The sequence below is a fragment of the Postia placenta genome (assembly GCF_002117355.1).
Source record: "Postia placenta MAD-698-R-SB12 unplaced genomic scaffold POSPLAscaffold_1, whole genome shotgun sequence".
Lineage (NCBI taxonomy): Eukaryota > Fungi > Basidiomycota > Agaricomycetes > Polyporales > Adustoporiaceae > Rhodonia > Rhodonia placenta.
This window is the reverse complement of record NW_020169832.1, coordinates 3,694,637-3,713,320: the sequence shown is the minus strand read 5'-3', so window position 1 is coordinate 3,713,320 and position 18,684 is coordinate 3,694,637. Positions and strand designations below refer to the sequence as shown.

Genomic DNA, 18,684 nt, shown 5'->3' with positions numbered 1-18,684 from the left:
ATCGACCCGCTCGCGCGATCACTGCCATTTGCTTCCCATTCCGACCGGACCTGCACCATCCGCCTCTGGCACGCTGCCTACCTAGCACACAGCTATGGCCTCAGAAACTCTTGAACCGACGCTGCAGAATGTACTCGACCAGAAATCACTCAAATGGATATTCTGCGGCATGTATTGCCTGCCGGATCATGCGGAGGCTTGTTGACTTACTCTCGATCTCCAGGTGGAAAGGGAGGCGTCGGTGAGCCCAATTGTCTGAGGGACGTTGAATGGCACGAGTAAATGTACGCTCGCCAGGCAAGACCACCACGTCATGTTCCCTCGCTATCCAACTAGCATCATGCCGCGAATCCGTCCTGCTGATCGTCAGTTGCTCTGCGTTCCCCGCCATTCCACAGCTAACATGCGGCTCGCTAGTCTACGGATCCCGCGCACAACCTCTCCGACGCCTTCGGCCAGAAGTTCTCGAAAGAGGCGACAAAGGTGAACGGGTTCGGCAACCTGTACGCCATGGAGATCGACCCGACGAGCGCCATCCAGGAGATGGTCGAGCAATGTGCGTCTGCCGCACCCCTGCCCGCCCTCCGCATGCGCGCCCCGCTCACGTACCCGCAGCGGACTCGAACGGCATGATGGGCAGCATGATGCAGGATCTCGCGTTCGCCATCCCGGGTGTAGACGAGGCGATGAGCTTCGCCGAGATCATGAAGTACGCGCGCCCCCGCTCGCCCGCCCTACGTGCTGACCCGGCGCACCCGCAGACACGTCAAGTCGATGGAATACTCCGTCATCGTCTTCGACACCGCGCCGACGGGGCACACGCTCCGCTTCCTCTCCTTCCCGACCGTCCTCGAGAAGGCGCTCGGCAAGCTCAGCGCGCTGAGCGGGCGCATCGGGCCCATGATCAACCAGGTGGTGTATCGCACGCTCAACTCCACCCACCTTCCGCTCACGGTGTTGTGCAGATGACCAGCCTGATGGGCGGTTCTGCCGACGCACCAGAAGACATGTTCGCGAAGCTCGAGTCCATGCGGGAGGTCATCACCGAGGTGAACACGCAATTCAAAGACCCCGTACGTATTCTGCCCTGCGAGCCGTGTCTACCGCCACTCATCCCCGCACAGGAAAAGACGACCTTCGTCTGTGTCTGCATCTCCGAGTTCCTCTCCCTCTACGAGACCGAGCGGCTGGTGCAGGAGCTGACGGCGTACGAGATCGACACGCACAACATCGTCGTGAACCAGCTCCTCTTCCCCAAAGAAAGTCCGTGCATCCCCGTCTTCTCCTCCCCCTCCCCTCAGCACAGAACTGACTCCAACCCACACACAGGCTCGAACTGCGACCACTGCCGCGTGCGGCATAACATGCAGCAGAAGTACCTCAACGAGGCACACGAGCTCTACGACGAGTTCTTCCACATCGTGCAGCTCCCGCTGCTCACCGAGGAGGTGCGCGGCCCGCAGAAGCTCCAGGAGTTCAGCAAGATGCTCGTGCAGCCGTACGTGCCTGATCTCGATTGACCGGGCGTGCCTCCGCCGGTGTCGCGCGCGCACTCCGCGATCCTTTAGCGCCACGATCGGACCCCCCAACCCAATCTCTCCAGCCCCCGGTGAACGCCGCACGCGCAACCCCGTGCCATTCGGGATCGCGCATACCCTTGCTAGACGCATGACCTCATCCTGTAGTGGTACACGCTAGTATTCATTTCTGACATGACAATAATGCAACGATGCCAGCAGCATAGCAATGCGGAGCGCGTATGTGTGTACTGCGTATGCGCGCCGACGCGCGCGCGAGACCCCCGATGGTGAGACACTGCACGGATTACGTAGGAATAAACAACGGGCCACGTAGCGACCGCGCTCTCAGGCGCACACACACGAGACAGACAAATATCCGCATGCGACTATGTATGTAAGAACAGAACAGAACAATGCAGAGACGACTGAGCATGACGTGAGATGGGAGACTGATACAGATACACAGGCCAGGACGGGTCGGACGGGGCTGGGCGGGATGTCGGGGCGGCGTACAGGGCGGGCGGCGGCAGTGGCAGCGACGAGCAGCGCGCACTACCTCCAGCGCACGCGGCGCGCCCGCGCTGACTCCCCGCCCCATTCCACGGCACTCCTCTACGCGGCCTGCACGCCCGGCCTCCATTACACCTATTTGATACAACCAGAAACACGGACGGGGGCGAGCGACGAGTAGAGCAGCGAGCAACGAGAGACATGAGGCGGGGAGCGGCAGCACAGATGAGCCAAGCGCACATTCTCGACGGCCCCAGGCGGGTGGGCCGATGCGGGTACATGTAGTTATTACTGCTTCGCCTGCTGCTGGCGCTTCGCGGCGAGTGTCTCGATGATATGATGCACGCCCTGCGGCTCGAGCACGACCTTCGTGCCGTCGCAGCGCGCCTTGCTCGTAAACTCTGCGCACAACTCGTTGATGTCGAGGTCCTGCTTGAAAGCGCTCGCGTGAGCATCGCCGCACGACTGCACGTCTAAGGGGGGACGGACCTTAAACTGCGGGTTGCTTGTGATGCTCCGCCACGCCGTGAGCACCTCCACGTTCTTGTCGCTCTTCTCTGTCGGCGGGAACGAGCTCCCCTTGCACATGATCATCGCGCCGCCAGTCTCGTCGGCAACCGCCTTCCGTAGGTAGGGCGCAATGGGCACTTCACATGCGAATGCCGAGTTGCCCTGGTTCGCGATGTGCTTCGCAAGGTCCTCCTTCGTCTTTGGGCACTCGTCCCCAGGCGTCCCACAAGTTGTCCCTGACCCTGGACTGGAAGACGATGACGGTGAACTTGACGACGGCGTGCGGAGGCTAGCATGTGAGACAGGGCTTATTGAGCTTGGCGGGCTCTTGAGCAGCGCGTTGAAGTCGACGCCGTTTTGCGTCCCTATGAAGTTGCCTCCGAATAATTGATCCAGTCCGGCTTCCGAGGGCGGAGACCAGCTCTCGAATGGCGTCATATCGAAGTTGCCGAGATAGTTGGAGTTCGAGGATGTGTTTGACCCGGACGATGGTGAATCGTATGGCGAAGGCTCGGCGAACGACATGAACATCGGGTTCGCCGCAATGGTCTTGTATTGACAATGCGGCTGACCGAAACCGAAGTCGAGGTTCATTGCGCCCTCGGTAGCCGTCGGCTCATCGCTGACGTTCATCATATTTGGATCGAACGAGATTAACGAGTTGAAGTTCAATGATGATTGTGATTGCGGCGAAGAGACTGGTGATCTGCTTGGTCCTGCACCCGGGGAAGCAAAGTTAAAATGTGGTGCGCCTCCGTTGAAGGAACCCGACGCCGGGGTGCCGTTGGCCATGTTCGGCGCATTCTCCCGAGGCATCGAGAAGGTAAAGGTGGCCTGCTGCTTCAACATCATGTTTTCGCTCTGCAGCCGCGACAGCAGATCGCGCAGATTCTCATTCTCAGACTCCGTCATCTGGTTCTTTGCCTCTAGAGCGGCAACCTTATCTTCCAACTGTAGTAACGTCAGATGTATGTAGGGGACATAGAGTGAAAGGCGTACGCACGTCTTTCACATGCTTCTCCTTACGTTCTCTGAAAGCTCGCTGAGCGGCACGGTTCTGCTCCTTACGCTTAAGAAGACGAGACTCATCCTGCGGTGATCGATCAGATTTCATGTCGATCTGTGTGCCGCAGTACGATACATACTTGCGTTGGATTACCTGACGACTTGCGGCGCGAATTCGCCGCCGAGATCGATCCCTTTTTGTTATGTCCATTTGAGTTGTTGCTAGTGCCTGCGTAGGCCGACCTCAGCGCCGGAAGAACCGTCAACCGGGACACCTAATGACGTACCATTGGTATGTTGCGCCTTGTGTGATGGCTCGCCGGCAATACTCTCCTCGCTCGCTTTGCGCTTGAGGCCCGCCTCTTCTGGCTCAGCGGTAGGCGAGTCGTTGAACACTCCTGACTGACGCCTCGACGGGCTGTGCTCGTTGTTCATGCTGGACGGGCTCGGGCTGCTATCGCTCGACGGCGGGCTAGGATTTGGGTGCGGGAGGCGGGTGAGGCTCTGGGGGTCGACGACATCAGGGAGGCCATCGAAGGGGGCGGGCGTGGCGCCTATTGCGGTAGGGAATTGCTTCTCGAGGAATGCGAGAAAGTCGTCGTCAGGGAGTGCGGAAAAGGTGTTCGGCTGCTGCGAAATGTCCCAAAAGTGCGACACGCCGGAGAAGGGATCCATGGTCTGCAGGTGGCTGCGAGGGGGGAATTGCGTCAGGGGCGGGACAGAGGCTGTCTGACCTAAGCTGCGAGCCTGGCTCGGGCGGAGCTCGTGGGAGCGGGGTGAAAACCGGAAAGCTGAAACCGTGCGGGGGATTATGAAGCAAGCTGGTGGACGACGAGGACAGTACGCGGCGAGGCTGACGACGACGACGAGGGCGGGGGAGAGGGCGGGGAGAGGAGGGCGGGAGAGAGACGAGGAGGTTGCTGGGAGAAGGTGGCGGGAGATGCCGTGGGATGCGCAAGCCAGCCGCGCTCCGCTCGGGGTCCGTAGGCCGCTCGTCGAGTCGGAGCTGAAACCGCCACCTGCATCTGCTGACCAACCCACTCCCCTGCCCCCGTGCTCTCAACAGGCGCGCCCGCCCCGCGCCCGAGTGTCCGAGCATGACTCGATCTCCCGCTCCCGCTGTGAAACCTGACGCGCTGCACTGCACTGCACGCTCGCTCGCTCGCTGTCCCCTGCCCTGCGCCTGCGCACTGTGTCCTCCGTGTCGTCGCAATAGAGCGCCGCCGCAGCCCCTCGCACGTGTCTCACATCTCGTCTTCTTGCAGATTCTGTCGCTGGCGAGGTCTTTCCGCACCGCGTCCAGGCGCGTGCACGCCCTCCAGGATCGCACAGCAGCTGCCCGAACACATCCGACCGTTCCCAGCCACTACCACCTTCCCCAGGGTCCCCCCTAGGGCCCCATGATCTGCGCTCGCACGTTTCGCCCACCGTGGGCGCCCACGAATCTCCCCACTGGCCAACCCGCGGCGCGCGGCCAGTCCTCGGCGCGTCCGTCCGCGTAGGATCAGAAATGCGAGAATGCCAAGGTACGACATGGCTGTGTTCTCGTTCACTGTGCAACCGAGCGTGCCCGCACGCCCCACTCGCTGTCTCGAAGCTCGCGCTTAACACTGCACCGTGCTGCTGCGATACTGGCGTACGGCTACATTGTTCGTGGCGTCTGTCATTGGCTGCGCCTGCGCAGTGTTCTGCGATTGATCGGGAATGCTACCCCCTCGGCTTTGTCGTGCCGGTCTAGCCTCCTACGAGCGCTGCAAAATTAATCTCTATTGCAATGCTGGTGTCAAGACCTTTCCTAAGCGTCACTACAGCACTAAACAAAAGCGCAGTGACAATCAGGCTTCAGCGAGCTCCCTTTTATGCACATCCGCTTGTGATCCCCATCAGCCCAGCCGACGTACGACTCCCGGCGTCGGCGAGTGAATGAACCCTGAGCGTCTCACTCTATCACTGAATCAGGCCACCCCTCAATGCGACGTTGTTGAAATTGGTCTCGGCGCGCGTATCGTCCGCGCACACGTACGCCGTCGGCCGTCTCGCTGCGAACTGCCTCCGCGCCTGCGCCGCGTAGCGCACCTGACCCTGACATCGCTTCTCGAGGCTCGCGAATCTGGACTGCCCACGTCTCCGTCGACGAGCCGCTCACCACACCATTCGCGCGCGCGTCGCCGACGCGGGCGGAACACATGCCAGCCTGTGAGCCGATGTTCCATACTGTGGAGTACGGGGTTTTGCAAAGTCGATCAATTTTGCAAAACACCGTGATCTCGTCTTCTACCTTAAAGACTGTACTTCTGACACTTGTATGACATTATAGACATACATTGTAGTCTACTTGTGAAGCCGATTGAGGAGAAATAGATTTGTTGTGGAATGGGAGCCTTAAGACACTTTGTATGGCTTTCTGCAAATTCTTGATAAGACAGATGTACAGTGATTATGAGCCGTTGTCCCCAATCGGACATCCGATTTAGTATGTTCCAACCATGCCTTTCTTGATCCTCCAGCCCGATATACTGTCAATAGAGTGAATCGCGGTGTGTGGATGGTTTGCAAAATGAACGTGACATTCCCTGCCACCATGCGTGATGATTCAATCCCCGCCCTCAAACATGATTGCAGATGACACACTTGGTCGCGCTGTTGCAGCTTCTGCCACGGCGGAGTTTGCACTTGCCGGCGTGACCCGTGAGTGACAGAGTTTGCAGAACTACCGCACTTTAGCTGCTTCCAGCCGGCACCTCTCTACTGCTCGCAATTCATCATGGATTTCCTTAAAACTTGGTATACGAACTGCCAAGACCATTAGAAATGATGCCTGATTGGTAGAACAGTAGCTACTTTGCTCGCTCGAGCACATAGGCCCAGGCATCAAAATGTTTTGCAAAACCCCGTACTCCACAGTATGCCATTTTTGTGCGCGATACTGATGACGCACACGCTCCGAATAGGAGGGGTCCAGGCGTTCAGGAGGCTTCGCTGTGCCCCCCAGGTTCTAGTTCCCGGTGGCGGGTAGACTGTCTCTGCAAATCGCAATTGCCCCACACCTATCTCCGATTCAGCGGCCTTGAACGATTTCGTCCCGTCCTCTGTCCCGCGATCTCCCGCCGCGCACAGTTGAAGCTGGGCGGCACTGGACCGTCCGCTACGTTTCCGAGATACCAGGTATGCTGAGTTAGTGGATACTCCTGTCGAGCGTCGCGAGACACCCGGCAGCATAATCACATATTATATATAGATCCATGCTCCGAATATCTCGATTGGATATCTGGAGCTGGCGCAGGTTGAAGTCCACTTTGTTGTTTATTAACACCTCTGAACAGCATGGGTTTACACTTTCTGAACTATTACTGTCTTGCATTGATGGCAGCCAAGGATAGTAGAGCGGGAGGTAGAGGATGAAGGTTATTCACATCAGTCATAATGTACAAGCTGTACTAGTACCGTGCAGCTCTAGTAATCATGGTGCGGAACTTGTCATCAAACAGGCTATACCATCTATTGCCATCGAGCTTCCATTGGTACTCTCCCTTAACCTTCCTGGGAACCAGAAATGCTACTTCTGTGCCCACTAAAGCAACACCCATAGCTTTGCCTGGGACCCACCGAGCACCATCATCAACACGCCGCATGTATTCCTGCAACTGCTCCAATGTTTTGTCCCTCAACCGGTCCAACCCCATTTCAGTGAGCCCCTTGGGAAGGGTGGCAATCTCCATGACAAGTCGCACCTTGTCCTTCGAGACATTTTCTCTCTCGTGGACCTGTGAGGGTACCGGATCATGTTCACCATCGGTATATTCGCAGACCACAAAGTCAGGGTAAACTTTTTGACCTGCTGTGTTTGACTTGTACACGAATCCTGTAACCTATAGATGAGTGCAAGCAGCCGTCCCACTAACAAACGACAATCACCTTTGCGAGTGGAGTCAGTGGTAATGTTTCCCTCCTGGAGTTCACAACGAAGATCTAAAAGCCTCTCACGTTCATCATCATCCGGCGGAAGGGGATCGTCATCTTCTTCACCCCAGTTGAGGAGCAAGGCGTCGTCTGCCTCTTCAATTGGTGTGCGAATGAGCGCTTGCGGTTTGATCATGTGTTCATCGCGATTGAATTTCAGGCCCAGGTATTTATTTATTGGACCATACTGCTGAAATTGGCTGGGCGTCGTGTCCCGCCACTTCCCAATTCTCGATTTCAATAATTTGGGGATCGACCGATCGTTAGGGGCAAACAGCTGAACCCTGCAGTAAATGTTATGTTATGGCATATAGTCAAAGAGACAGCGACGAACTCTTCGAGAGGCATGGTAGTGCTACAATGACTCATTACCATCTATGTTAAGCATGCGTGGGAAAACTGACTGCGCACCAGAAGGAGGTGGAGCAATACTGAACTCGAATAACAATGCTGTTGTGTTGTGTTGGAGGAGATGGGCAACAGGTAATGAGAAAGAGCTTCTAGTAGCGGCGTCGTGGTGGTATGGGTACAACCATGCGAAGGAATGAGTTACCTCGCGCACGACTATGTACGATTGCTCTCTAATCAAATCAGATCTATCGTGGGGAAATGTCGGTTTCCAGCATACTCATCTAACTCTCTCATCCTCCGCCGATCCCCACAGCTCTTCTGCTTTCTTTCCCAAGAGGCGGGCGAGATTGCGATCGGGGTACCCACCACCTGAGAAGTGGATAGCCCCCCGGTGTCCGGGGGGCCTGATTTCAATCTCTGCGCCGTCTGAATCTCTGAATAACGCCTGCAAGACCTTCACTATCCTCCTAGAGTTCCGTAAGGTGATTTAAATTCAATACAATTGTGTTTATACAAAAAGAAATGAATTTTGTGCTGCTGTGGGAAGCAGCTATCGGATTTGTTTTTCTTGTGTGCAGAGCGTGTAGCCGCGGGCACGTGACACGTGTTGCCGAAGAGCGCGTCGCGCCGCGAGCCGACATTCATCGTTCTCGCCCAACACACTTGCTAAACACTATATTGCTGTATAAACACAGTACCCCGGGATAGTGACGACAACATCTGCTCATTCAATACTATTTTCTTCTGGCAACTTGAGCTATCTGGCTTCCATGCACCTGCCCTGCCGACTTTGTCGTCTGCCACTGACTCGGACATCTACATCCAAGTACCGCAAGTGTTCGCGGGCAGAGACGATGCGGGTTGACAATGCGACACAGCCGACAAAACGACGCCAATTTTTAGCTAATATACTTACCAGAGCGACCCCACCATGTATTTGAACGTAAACTTTAACGACGATTTAATTACATTAAGCATATGCCTGCTCGAGTATGGGAAAAAACGGCACAGCCGCCTGCCCATTATGGTTAGAGCGTTTGTCACATGACGCGTTCTGAGGTTATCTTACTTCCCGGGTCCTCTCAATGCGCGCGGTGAATGTGGCTCATTGCATTAATATTGTTGCCCGCCTCTTGTTCTTTCCTGCAAAGACACTCTGTCAAAATGCCTCGAATCATCTGCACAGGTTACGAGATTACAGATGCGCTACGGAAGTATCTCGAGGTCGGTCACGGCGTAGATTTCGACAAGGATCTAGCAACCGACTCGGAGGACGACGATGAAGTAGACGAGATCAACAGCAATGTTGACCCGCAGAAGCTAGCCATGCAACGAGAAGCGGAAATCGTTATGTCTTACCAAGGCTACTTCAGATCCATTCGTAACAGCGCTCGACCAGAGATAAGAAAGACACTTGAAATACCATACAGTGAGTACGTGGCAGTGGCTTCATTTAGCTTGCTTGACATTGTCTCTTTTACTGCACAGGTTATAATAAATATGTCGAGCACGGTCGTCGAGTCTACATGTTCATGCCCACTGGAGCATACACTCTCGAGCACTACAGGTCTGGTGCTCTTGCATCTCCACCTGAGGAAGACCGGAAGGTTATCCAGTCATTCATCGACTCTATGAACGCCTTATTACCGGACGACGTCGTGCGCGAAAAGGCAGAGCTCAAAATCGAGGAGATGCGGTTTGAGGTTCACTCTCCGCGAGCTGCACATGCGCCTCCGTATTACCGGCGCGAGCGTGAGGTCCGCTGATAATCACTGTCCCTTGACTGCATGCCACCGATACATATTTGCTTTTCAGGAACTTTTGCCTCCCCGTCATCTGCGGGCTTTCATAGGCGATAGCAATAGCAAGAGATTACAGAATTTTCCGCCAGCAGATGATTTCCCATGAGCGAGCCAACATAGGTGGCGGCCCATGCGGCTAGGCGCTGGACGTTCGAGTTCCAAAGCTCGGTGGCTCAGCCGCCGGGTGTGGTCGCTTAAGCCAGGGATTTTCTTTCACTCCTTCCTTTCTGAATCGCTGCCAGGCCATGTATCATATTTGCCAGACCACAATTCATGGCTATCGACAATTATCTTGTTGCGCAGTCTTTGAAATCGGCACTAAGGCCCGTTCTCGTTGTCTATATTTCAGTTCTTTTAGAATTGATGAATCGTTGGGTCCAAACAACTCGACCCTACAGGGAACATCAAGATATGGCATATAGTCAAAGGGACAGCGACAAACTCTTCGAGGGGCATAGGGCTACAATAACATGTTACCATGTATGTTAAGCATGCGTGAGAACATCGGACTGCGTACCAGAGGAAGGTGAGACAAGATTGAACTCGAACAACAATGGTGTCGCTCTGTTGGAGTAGATTGGCAACAGGTAATGAGAAAGAGCTTTTGGTGACAGCGTCGTGGTAGGAGTACGAAGGGAATGAGCTGCCTCGCGCACGACTACGTACGATCGCTTTCTGATCAGCTTGGATCTATCGTAGGAATATCTTGAGTTACGGCATGTTCATCTAGTACTCTCTCATCCTCTGCCAATCCCCGCCGCTATTCTGCTTTCTTTCCAGCAAAGACACTCTGCCCAAATGCCTCGAATTATCTGCACAGGTTACGAGATCACAGATGCGCTACGAAGGTACCTCGAGGTTGGTCACGGCGTAGACTTCGACAAGGATCTAGCAATCGCCATGGAGGAGGACGGTGAACTAGGCGAAATCGACCGGAATGTTGACCCACAGGAGCTAGCCATGGATCGAGAAGCGGCAATCATTATGTCTTACCAAGACTACTTCAGATCCGTTCGTGACAGCGCTCCGCCAGAGATTAGGAAAGCACTTGAAATACCATACGGTGAGTACATGGAAATGGCTTCATTAAGCCTGCGTTGACATCGTCTCTTCCATTGCACAGATTATAGCAAATGGGCCGGGCACGGTCTTCGAGTCTATATGTTTATGCCAACTGGAGCGTACACTCTCGAACACTACACGTCCGGTGCTCTTAAATCTCCACCTGAGGAAGACCGGAAAGTTATCCAGTCATTTATCGACTCCATGAACAGCCTATTACCGGACGACGTTGTGCGCGAGAAGGCAGAGTTTAAAATTGAGGATATGCGGTTTGAGGTTCACTCTCCACGAGCTATACATGCGCCTCCGTATTACCGGCGCGAGCGTGAGGTTCGTCGATATTCAATGTCCCTTGACTGCATTCCACTGATACGTATTTGCTTTTTTTCAGGATCTTTTGCCTCCCCGTCATTTGCGGGCTTTCATAGGCAATGGCAATAGCAAGAGATGCCAGAATGTTCCGCCAGCAGATGATTTCCCATGAGCGAGCCAACATAGGTGGCGGCCCATGCGGCTAGGCGCTGGACGTTCGAGTTCCAAAGCTCGATGGCTCAACCGTCGGGTACGGTTGCTTAAGCCAGGGATTTTCTTTCACTCCTTCCTGAATCGCTGGCAGGCCATGTATCATATTTGCCAGACCACCATTCACGGCTATCGACAATTATCTTGTTGCGCAGTCTTTGAAATTGGCACTGAGGCCCGTTCTCATTGGCTCGGATGAGCCTGTCTGACGCCGGGGATGGGTATGTTGGATGTGAAGCATTATGCGTCAGACAAAATGCGTATCGAGGATCCTGATGTAACGTACAGCATTCTGAACGAATAGATTTCTGACAACATGACCACGCGAGCGACGCTATGCGCCGTACTCAAATCGATCACGGCCACCATTAGTACGCAATTGGCGCTTGCAGCGACTCATGATGCATGAACGTTGGAACACTGATCGTTGTCAAAGACCATGACAGTATATTGTCGCAACTAACAACTGTACATTCACGACATGCGCCTGTTCCACGCCCAAAGCGTACAGCATCGTAAACTCACTTTCAGCATATGGATCTAGCAACTGGGGCAAGATACGCAGAATCGTGTTGTGTCATGAAATAGGCATGTGCGAGCGGACTTGCGCGATCAAAATAAGGTACATGGCTTGCGGCGATACGGAGGGCCATACGGGCGGATGTATGCGCATGTGTACGATGGATTGCTGTACATGCAACCGACGGTTCTCCAAATGCATGCGGAAGTTGGGATACGGGAATGGAGCCACGTTGACGAGGCGCAGTGGTGCTGATGATAGAGAAGAATGCGATCTGGAGTGGAACCCAGCAGGGACGGCAAGCGGGGTGTCTGCCTCAGCTTTATTCGTACGATGTCAATAACATTGTACGAATGAGCCTTCCGCAGCCATCGGCAGGTCTCAATCTGCCACATGAAGCACTCCTGTGGAGTGGCCTCAGGTTCTCGTGGTTGAGGAAGTTTGGGTCCTTAGAATCGAGTGCCCGGGTCACCCACGCCTTGAGCGTATATCAGAAGCAGAGTGGACGCGAGGCCGTTCCGTTTGCCAGATCCTGGTGAACCTTCAACGCAGCTCGAATAGCCAAGCGCATGGATGTGCGAGTAGGATTCGCACCAAACGGTGTCGGGATGACAGTGTTCCCTCCAATGTAGAAGTTGTCGAAGTTCCGAACTCCCGAGTCGGAGCTGACGACCGTCTGTTCATATTCGGGCCTTTGAGCGAAGGACGTCAATCATAGGTGAAAGATGAGGCGGTGGTCGGGATTACCCTTGGCCAGCCCGAAGAGTGCCTCCCAGATGGAGCGCGAGACCTGGACTAGGTGTGCGGATATGAGCGTTCTTGTGACTCTGCTCGTTCCTCAATGCTTACGACATGAGCTAGGGATAATCGCCTATGCAGGCCAAGAAAAACATTAGAAGGACTTGGGTGACAGCTTGGAATGTACATACCAGGTAGATAACCGCCAAGTTTATTGGCGACGTCAGTGATACTAACCCAAGTCAGAAACGGCATCATGGGATTCAGAAATGGGTGCTGCTTACTCGTTCATCATACTGGTTTCTTAGAAGGCACATTTTCGGTAGGGAGATATTGGAAACTTCAAAGACATGCCGAATACATCGGTGATGTTCTTCTCGAAGTACATGCTGTTCTCGCTTTCCCGCGTTCTGAAGAACCTGTGAGCACTTATCAGATGGCAAAGGTTAGAGAGAGAGTCTGCGAAAGACCTCAAGTCGACACAAGACGAGGATGGTGATGTGAGTGTATTGAGTGTACCGATCAACCACCACGTGAATACGGATTAACCTACATTGGAAGTCTTCTGGATGACGCTTCCGGTGATGTTTCTACAACCACAGGTTCTTTCCAGCTTCTCTGTTTTCTCATTTACAAAGACGCTCTGCCGAAATGCCTCCTCGTTATGTCTGCACAGGTTATGAGATTACAGATGCGTTACGGAAATACCTCGAGGTCGGTCACGGCGTAGACATCGCCATGGAACTAGCAAGTGCCATCGAGGACGACTAGACGAGATCGACCGCAATGTTGACCAACAGGAGCTAGCCATGGAGCGAGACGCGGCATCAATCATGTCTTAACAGAATCACTTCAGACGCATTCGTAACAGAGCGACTACGACTTCACCCGGAAATCCGGCTAAGCGTCAGTGCCGTATTTGGCAGGCGATCGGACGGAGTATCTCAGTTGTATCATTCCCAGGCACAGAAGCATGATGTGACCGTTACATGCGGGCGCTTCAAAGCGCTAATTGAGATGGGGGTGCAGATACGAGGGGATGGGTACGAGACCAGAGGCTCGCGAATCCGGAATGCCCACGTCTCCGTCAACGAGCCGCTCACCACACCATCCGCCCGCGCGTCGCCGACGCGGGCGGAACGCACGCCAGCCTGTGAGCCGATGTTCCATATGCCATTTTTGTGCGCGATACTGATGACGCACACGCTCCGAATAGGAGGGGTCCAGGCGTTCAGGAGGCTTCGCTGTGCCCCCCAGGTTCTAGTTCCCGGTGGCGGGTAGACTGTCTCTGCAAATCGCAATTGCCCCACACCTATCTCCGACTCAGCAGCCATGGATGATTTCGTCCCGTCCTCTACCCCGCGATCTCCCGCCGCGCACAGTTGAAGCTGGGCGGCACTGGACCGTCCGCTACGTTTCCGAGATACCAGGTATGCTGGGTTAGTGGATACTCCTGTCGAGCGTCGCGAGACACCCGGCAGCATAATCACATATTATGGTTATAGATCCATGCTCCGAATATCTCGATTGGATATCTGGAGCTGGCGCAGGTTGAAGTCCACTTTGTTGTCTATCAACACCTCTGAACAGCATGGGTTTACACTTTCTGAACTATTACTGTCTTGCATTGATGGCAGCCAAGGATAGTAGAGCGGGAGGTAGAGGATGAAGGTTATTTACATCAGTTACAATGTACAAGCTGTACCAGGCTCCTAAAACCAGCCCCACAATCGCTGTCACGAGTTGGTACGGCGCCTAGCCGTTTTTTGATTTTTTCCTTTTTGCGGGCTCGAACCCGCGACCTCTGTACTATATACCGGATATGGACGCGTCACTATCTACTGTACGATTAGATTAGATGGGACGGCAGTGCACGGCACAGCTCGGGCTCCGCTGACACAGCCGCTCTGACTCACCGGCCCCCGGGGCCGCGTCAGCATGCTGCGCACGGACCAGCTGTGCACGGACCAACGCGCACAGCCTGCCCTAATCCCCCCATGTATATAAACCGGCCTCTGCTGCCCTAGGGACCTCAGTTTCGACCTCTTGTCCCTAGGTCAGTAAGCTCCCATTGTATCCTTTACTTACTTCTTGTCCCTAGCCTTAGGTTTGAGCCTCGCTCACCATCGCTTCGGTGAGAATCAGTCGGACGCCCCCAGCCTTCCAGTTTTCTCTAGTCGCTTGACCTCAAGTCGCGACATTAGGTCGAAACTCTACAAAGCTGCCGGCGTCCCCTCGGGACCCCTTATATTCACTTTCCTTTCCCACAGGTCGGGTGGTGCGCACCCCTACGGTACATTACGATACGTAGATAGCGTACATTACATCGCCAACACTTAGGGAACGAACCTTTCAGCACCTGCACTTCAGTGGGCGGTGCTTGTCCTTAACCGGACGCGTGGACTAGGTTCCTGCTGCATACTAGCCAAAAGCAGTACTGGGCCCCACGTGAATCGCGAACCCTAGTGTCATCTCGGGCGCCGTAGGTGTAAGCTAGTCTTCCACGGCCTTTTGTAGTACGCGCACCTCCCCGTCCTCCCCCCATCCATCGTGGCTGCCTGCCAAGGCCAGATCCACGCATTCGACTCCCAGGACCTCATCGACGTCTACATCCCAGACGGCCCTGAGACTGTCCTCTACCGTTGCGAGCAGCAGCCGTGCCCAAATCGGACACCCCGATCGATCGAGGAAGATTACCCTCGTTACAAGGCGATCTGACGAGCACAACACCCACTCGGACCCCGAAGCACCCTCGCATCTCGATCTGCCTCGCGGCACTCTCGCCCTGTCTCCCCTACCTCCCGCCTTCCCCAAACTGTCGCCGAGTCCAGTCAAGCTCGAGGAGATCTCCCTCCAGACCCTGCGCCAGAGCTTGAGCTTGAGGAGGGTAACAGTGAAGAAGGAGTCTCGGAGTCCGAGTCCGCGGATCCTGCTCGGCCCGCCTCGCCGACAGCGCTCGCCCCCGCGTCAGCAGTCCCTGACGTACGTAACCCCCCCGCCGAACTTCCTCCGGCGCCTTCACCGCCGACTCCGCCGAAAGGCCGCTCGAGCACTCGCTCCTCCCGAAGTTCGGCCAGCGGAAGGCCACCACAGCCGCCTCCGCCCCCGCAGCGTCCTCCATCCCCCCCGACGCCGATAATGTCGTCCCCCGCAGCCGCCCTCGACAAGGAGACGTTAAAACTCCTACTCCCACTCCGATACGATGGCAAAACCGTCATCGATTGCGACAGGTTCTTGTCGCAGCTGCGCATCTACTGGATGGTCAACACGTCATTGACCACCATCGAGCTCAAAGTCCAGGTTGCGCTAAGCCTGCTCGACGGTGACGCCCGCGCCTGGGCCACCCCCTACTTCGCCCAGCTTGTATCAGTGCAGATAGGGGTGCAAGGGGCTACGACCCCGTTCGCAAACGAAGCGGCCTTTGCCGCCACCTTCAAGGCCCGCTTCGGAAATCTCGACGACGAAGCGGCAGCACAAGTAGAGCTGGCGAAGCTCTGCGCGGACAAATCGGTCCGTGAAAAACGCACCGCCGTGGAATTCTCCGCGCTGTTCAAGGGTCTGGCGGACCGCTCTGGGTATGGGGACCTGGAGCTACACGACAAGTACCTGAGCGGCATCCCCTCCCGCGTATACCGAAAGATCGAGCTCGAGACTTTCACCACGTGGCAAGACGCTGACAAGCGCGCCACTGAGGTTGAGCAGATCCTCGACATTAGCCGGGCTCGTCGGCCCGAGCTAAATAACTTCTTCTCGGCCCGAGGTCGAGGACGCGGTGGGGCACGTGGTGGTGCACCCTCGACGCACGCAGCTTCGGCCAGCATCAATGCGGCCGTCGGAAAAGGAAACTTCCCCGGCACATGCTTCGGCTGTGGGAAGCAAGGATACCGACGTTTTGAGTGCCCCAGCTGTAAGGACAAGCCTTACACAAAACGCGCCGACGCGCGGGCTACGGTTGCCTCGGGCTCCACCCAGGCTGCGACAAGCGCCCCCGTCGCTTCACCCTCGGCAAGTATAAGTGCCGCTTCAGCGAAATCCGAGCAATCGGAGCTGGCGGACTTAATGGCATAGGTGAAGTCGATGCGCGAGGAACTCGAGCATTATCGGGCAATGAAGGAGGAGGGTTTTTGATCCGGTCCGCGCTTTGTGCCGCACGCGTCGGGCCGCGAGTATCATCTTGTAACAAGTATAATGTATTGTCTACTGCGATGGTGTACAAATTGGACCAGGGGTCCCAACATTTTCACATCCCAGTACGACTTCAAGGGAAAAGACGGCACAAGGATATAATCGCTATGGTGGACAGCGGAGCCACCACGAAGTTCATCAACAAGCGATTCATCGAGGAGAATAAGGTGCAGACGCGGAAGCTAAAAGAGCCGATTCCGCTCTACAATATCGACGGCACCCTGAATAAAGACGGAAGCATCTCGGAGGTAGCCGTGCTACAGATGCAAATAGGAGAGCACGTTGAGAAGACGGTGTTCACGGTCACGGACATAGGTCCAGAAGATGTGATCGTTGGGTTGGATTGGCTGCGAGAACACAACCCCGAAATCGATTGGGAGAAAGGCTCCCTCAAATTGTCACGATGCCCTGAAACGTGCAGTGCCAGGAAGGCTGGCCGGATGGAGCAAGCAGCGACTGCGCGTGATACGGGGGTCAGGCCCACGGCGCGCAGACGCTCGCAGAAGTCCAGACGGTCGGTCATAGGTGCTTGCCGGAGTAAGGTACTCCCGGACTTCGAACCCGAAGATGATCCAGTGGAGGTAGAGTGGGACGAAGCTGACTTGATCGAGGCCTGGGAGCAGGGCATCACGCTTCCTGGCGCTCCTCAGCTGTTCGTTGCAGCAGGGCACACGTATTCCCAACTGTTCGCTGAAGAGGAGATCAGAAAGAAGGTTGTTAAGACCGCTGAGGAGTCGGTACCTAAACAGTACCACGAGTTCCTGAATGTCTTCTCCAAAGAAGCGTCAGAACTGTCACGACTTGGTACGGCGCCTAGCCGTTTTTTAATTTTTTCCTTTTCGCGGGCTCGAACCCACGACCTCTGTACTACCTGCCTGATACGGACGCATCATATCTACTGTACGATTAGATTAGATGGGGCGGCAGCGCACGGCACAGCTCGGGCTCCGCTGACACAGCCTCTCTGACTCACCGGCCCCCGGGGCCGCGTCGGCATGCTGCGCACAAACCAGCTGCGCACGGACCAACGCGCACAGCCTGCCCTAATCTCCCCATGTATATAAGCTGGCCTCTGCTGCCCTAGGGACCTCAGTTTCGACCTCTTGTCCCTAGGTCAGTAAGCTCTCTTGTACTTACTTATCTTTCCTTACTAACTAATATATTCTTGTCCCTAGCCTTAGGTTCGAGCCTCGCTCACCATCGCTTCGGTGAGAACCAGTCGGACGCCCCTCGCTTCTAGGTATTCCCCTGTCGCTTGACCTCAAGTCGCGACATTAGGTCGAAACTCTCCCAAGCGACCGGCGTTCCTTCGTCACTCCCGCTACTCATATTCACTTCCTATAGGTTGGGTGGTGCGCACCCTTACTGTACCCTACGATACCTAGATAGCGTACTATACATCGCCACCACTTAGGGAACGAACTCTTCAGTACCTGCACTTCAGTGGGCGGTACTTGTCCTCACGGACGCGTGGCTTAGGTTCCTGCTGCATACTAGCCAAAAGCAGTACTGGGCCCCACGTGAACTGCGAACCCTAGTGTTACCTCGGGCGCCGTAGGTGTAAGCTAGCTAGCACGGCCTTTTGTAGCACGCGCACCTCCCCTTCCTCCCCCCATCAACGTGGCTGACGAATTCTTCGACTGCTCTCGACTTGAGCACGCCTTCGACACCCAGGAGCAGGTCGACGTCTCTCGTGACGACCCGAAAAGCGACGGAGACAGAGCTCCTTTCTTCATCTGTGATCGGCAACCGTGCCCTAATCGCACCCCACGGTCCATCACTGTTGACGAAGGACACTTCGTACCAATCCGACGGGTCCAACACCCCCGCGGCCCTGCACTCCGGTACGCTGGCACCTCGAGATCTACATCTCGCCACGTCACTCCCGTCCCATCCCGACCTGCCTCGCCAGGCACCCGCATCCCCCAACCTGTCGCCAGTACAGGTCAAACGCGAGGAGATCCCTATCTCCCTCGAGGAACTGAGGCAGTCGCACAGC

At 55.4% G+C, this 18,684-nt stretch overlaps 4 protein-coding genes across 4 annotated transcripts; 2 read left to right on the top strand and 2 right to left on the bottom strand.

Annotated features, from left to right (window-relative positions):
* Nucleotides 1–23: 23 nt before the first annotated feature.
* On the top strand, nt 24–1,741 carry POSPLADRAFT_1072687 (hypothetical protein). The gene is made up of 9 exons (XM_024482538.1): nt 24–167; nt 224–241; nt 298–365; nt 418–556; nt 616–709; nt 762–912; nt 966–1,073; nt 1,125–1,263; nt 1,330–1,741. The coding sequence occupies exons 1-9, from the start codon at nt 95–97 to the stop codon at nt 1,518–1,520; spliced, it is 981 nt and encodes a 326-aa protein (XP_024344861.1). The 5' UTR covers nt 24–94; the 3' UTR covers nt 1,521–1,741.
* Nucleotides 1,742–2,318: 577 nt separating this feature from the next.
* Nucleotides 2,319–5,080, bottom strand: POSPLADRAFT_1043220 (hypothetical protein; the record flags this gene model as incomplete). The annotated part of the gene is made up of 7 exons (XM_024478252.1): nt 2,319–3,491; nt 3,544–3,630; nt 3,686–3,774; nt 3,833–4,233; nt 4,583–4,686; nt 4,737–4,935; nt 4,974–5,080. 7 exons carry the CDS (start codon nt 5,078–5,080, stop codon nt 2,319–2,321), a joined length of 2,160 nt encoding a protein of 719 aa, XP_024344860.1.
* Nucleotides 5,081–5,492: 412 nt separating this feature from the next.
* On the bottom strand, nt 5,493–8,017 carry POSPLADRAFT_1064415 (hypothetical protein; the record flags this gene model as incomplete). The annotated part of the gene is made up of 8 exons (XM_024481801.1): nt 7,917–8,017; nt 7,840–7,860; nt 7,461–7,789; nt 6,990–7,407; nt 6,593–6,690; nt 6,484–6,524; nt 5,662–5,739; nt 5,493–5,639 (listed from the first exon to the last, which is right to left on the bottom strand). The coding sequence occupies exons 2-8, from the start codon at nt 7,851–7,853 to the stop codon at nt 5,493–5,495; spliced, it is 1,125 nt and encodes a 374-aa protein (XP_024344859.1). The 5' UTR covers nt 7,854–7,860; nt 7,917–8,017.
* Nucleotides 8,018–8,943: 926 nt separating this feature from the next.
* Nucleotides 8,944–14,169, top strand: POSPLADRAFT_1177078 (hypothetical protein; the record flags this gene model as incomplete). The annotated part of the gene is made up of 13 exons (XM_024488469.1): nt 8,944–9,285; nt 9,345–9,613; nt 9,779–9,842; nt 10,149–10,184; nt 10,479–10,721; nt 10,782–11,050; nt 11,689–11,905; nt 12,315–12,390; nt 12,937–13,000; nt 13,177–13,214; nt 13,346–13,653; nt 13,883–13,930; nt 14,138–14,169. The coding sequence occupies exons 1-13, from the start codon at nt 8,955–8,957 to the stop codon at nt 14,167–14,169; spliced, it is 1,995 nt and encodes a 664-aa protein (XP_024344858.1). The 5' UTR covers nt 8,944–8,954.
* Nucleotides 14,170–18,684: the final 4,515 nt, after the last annotated feature.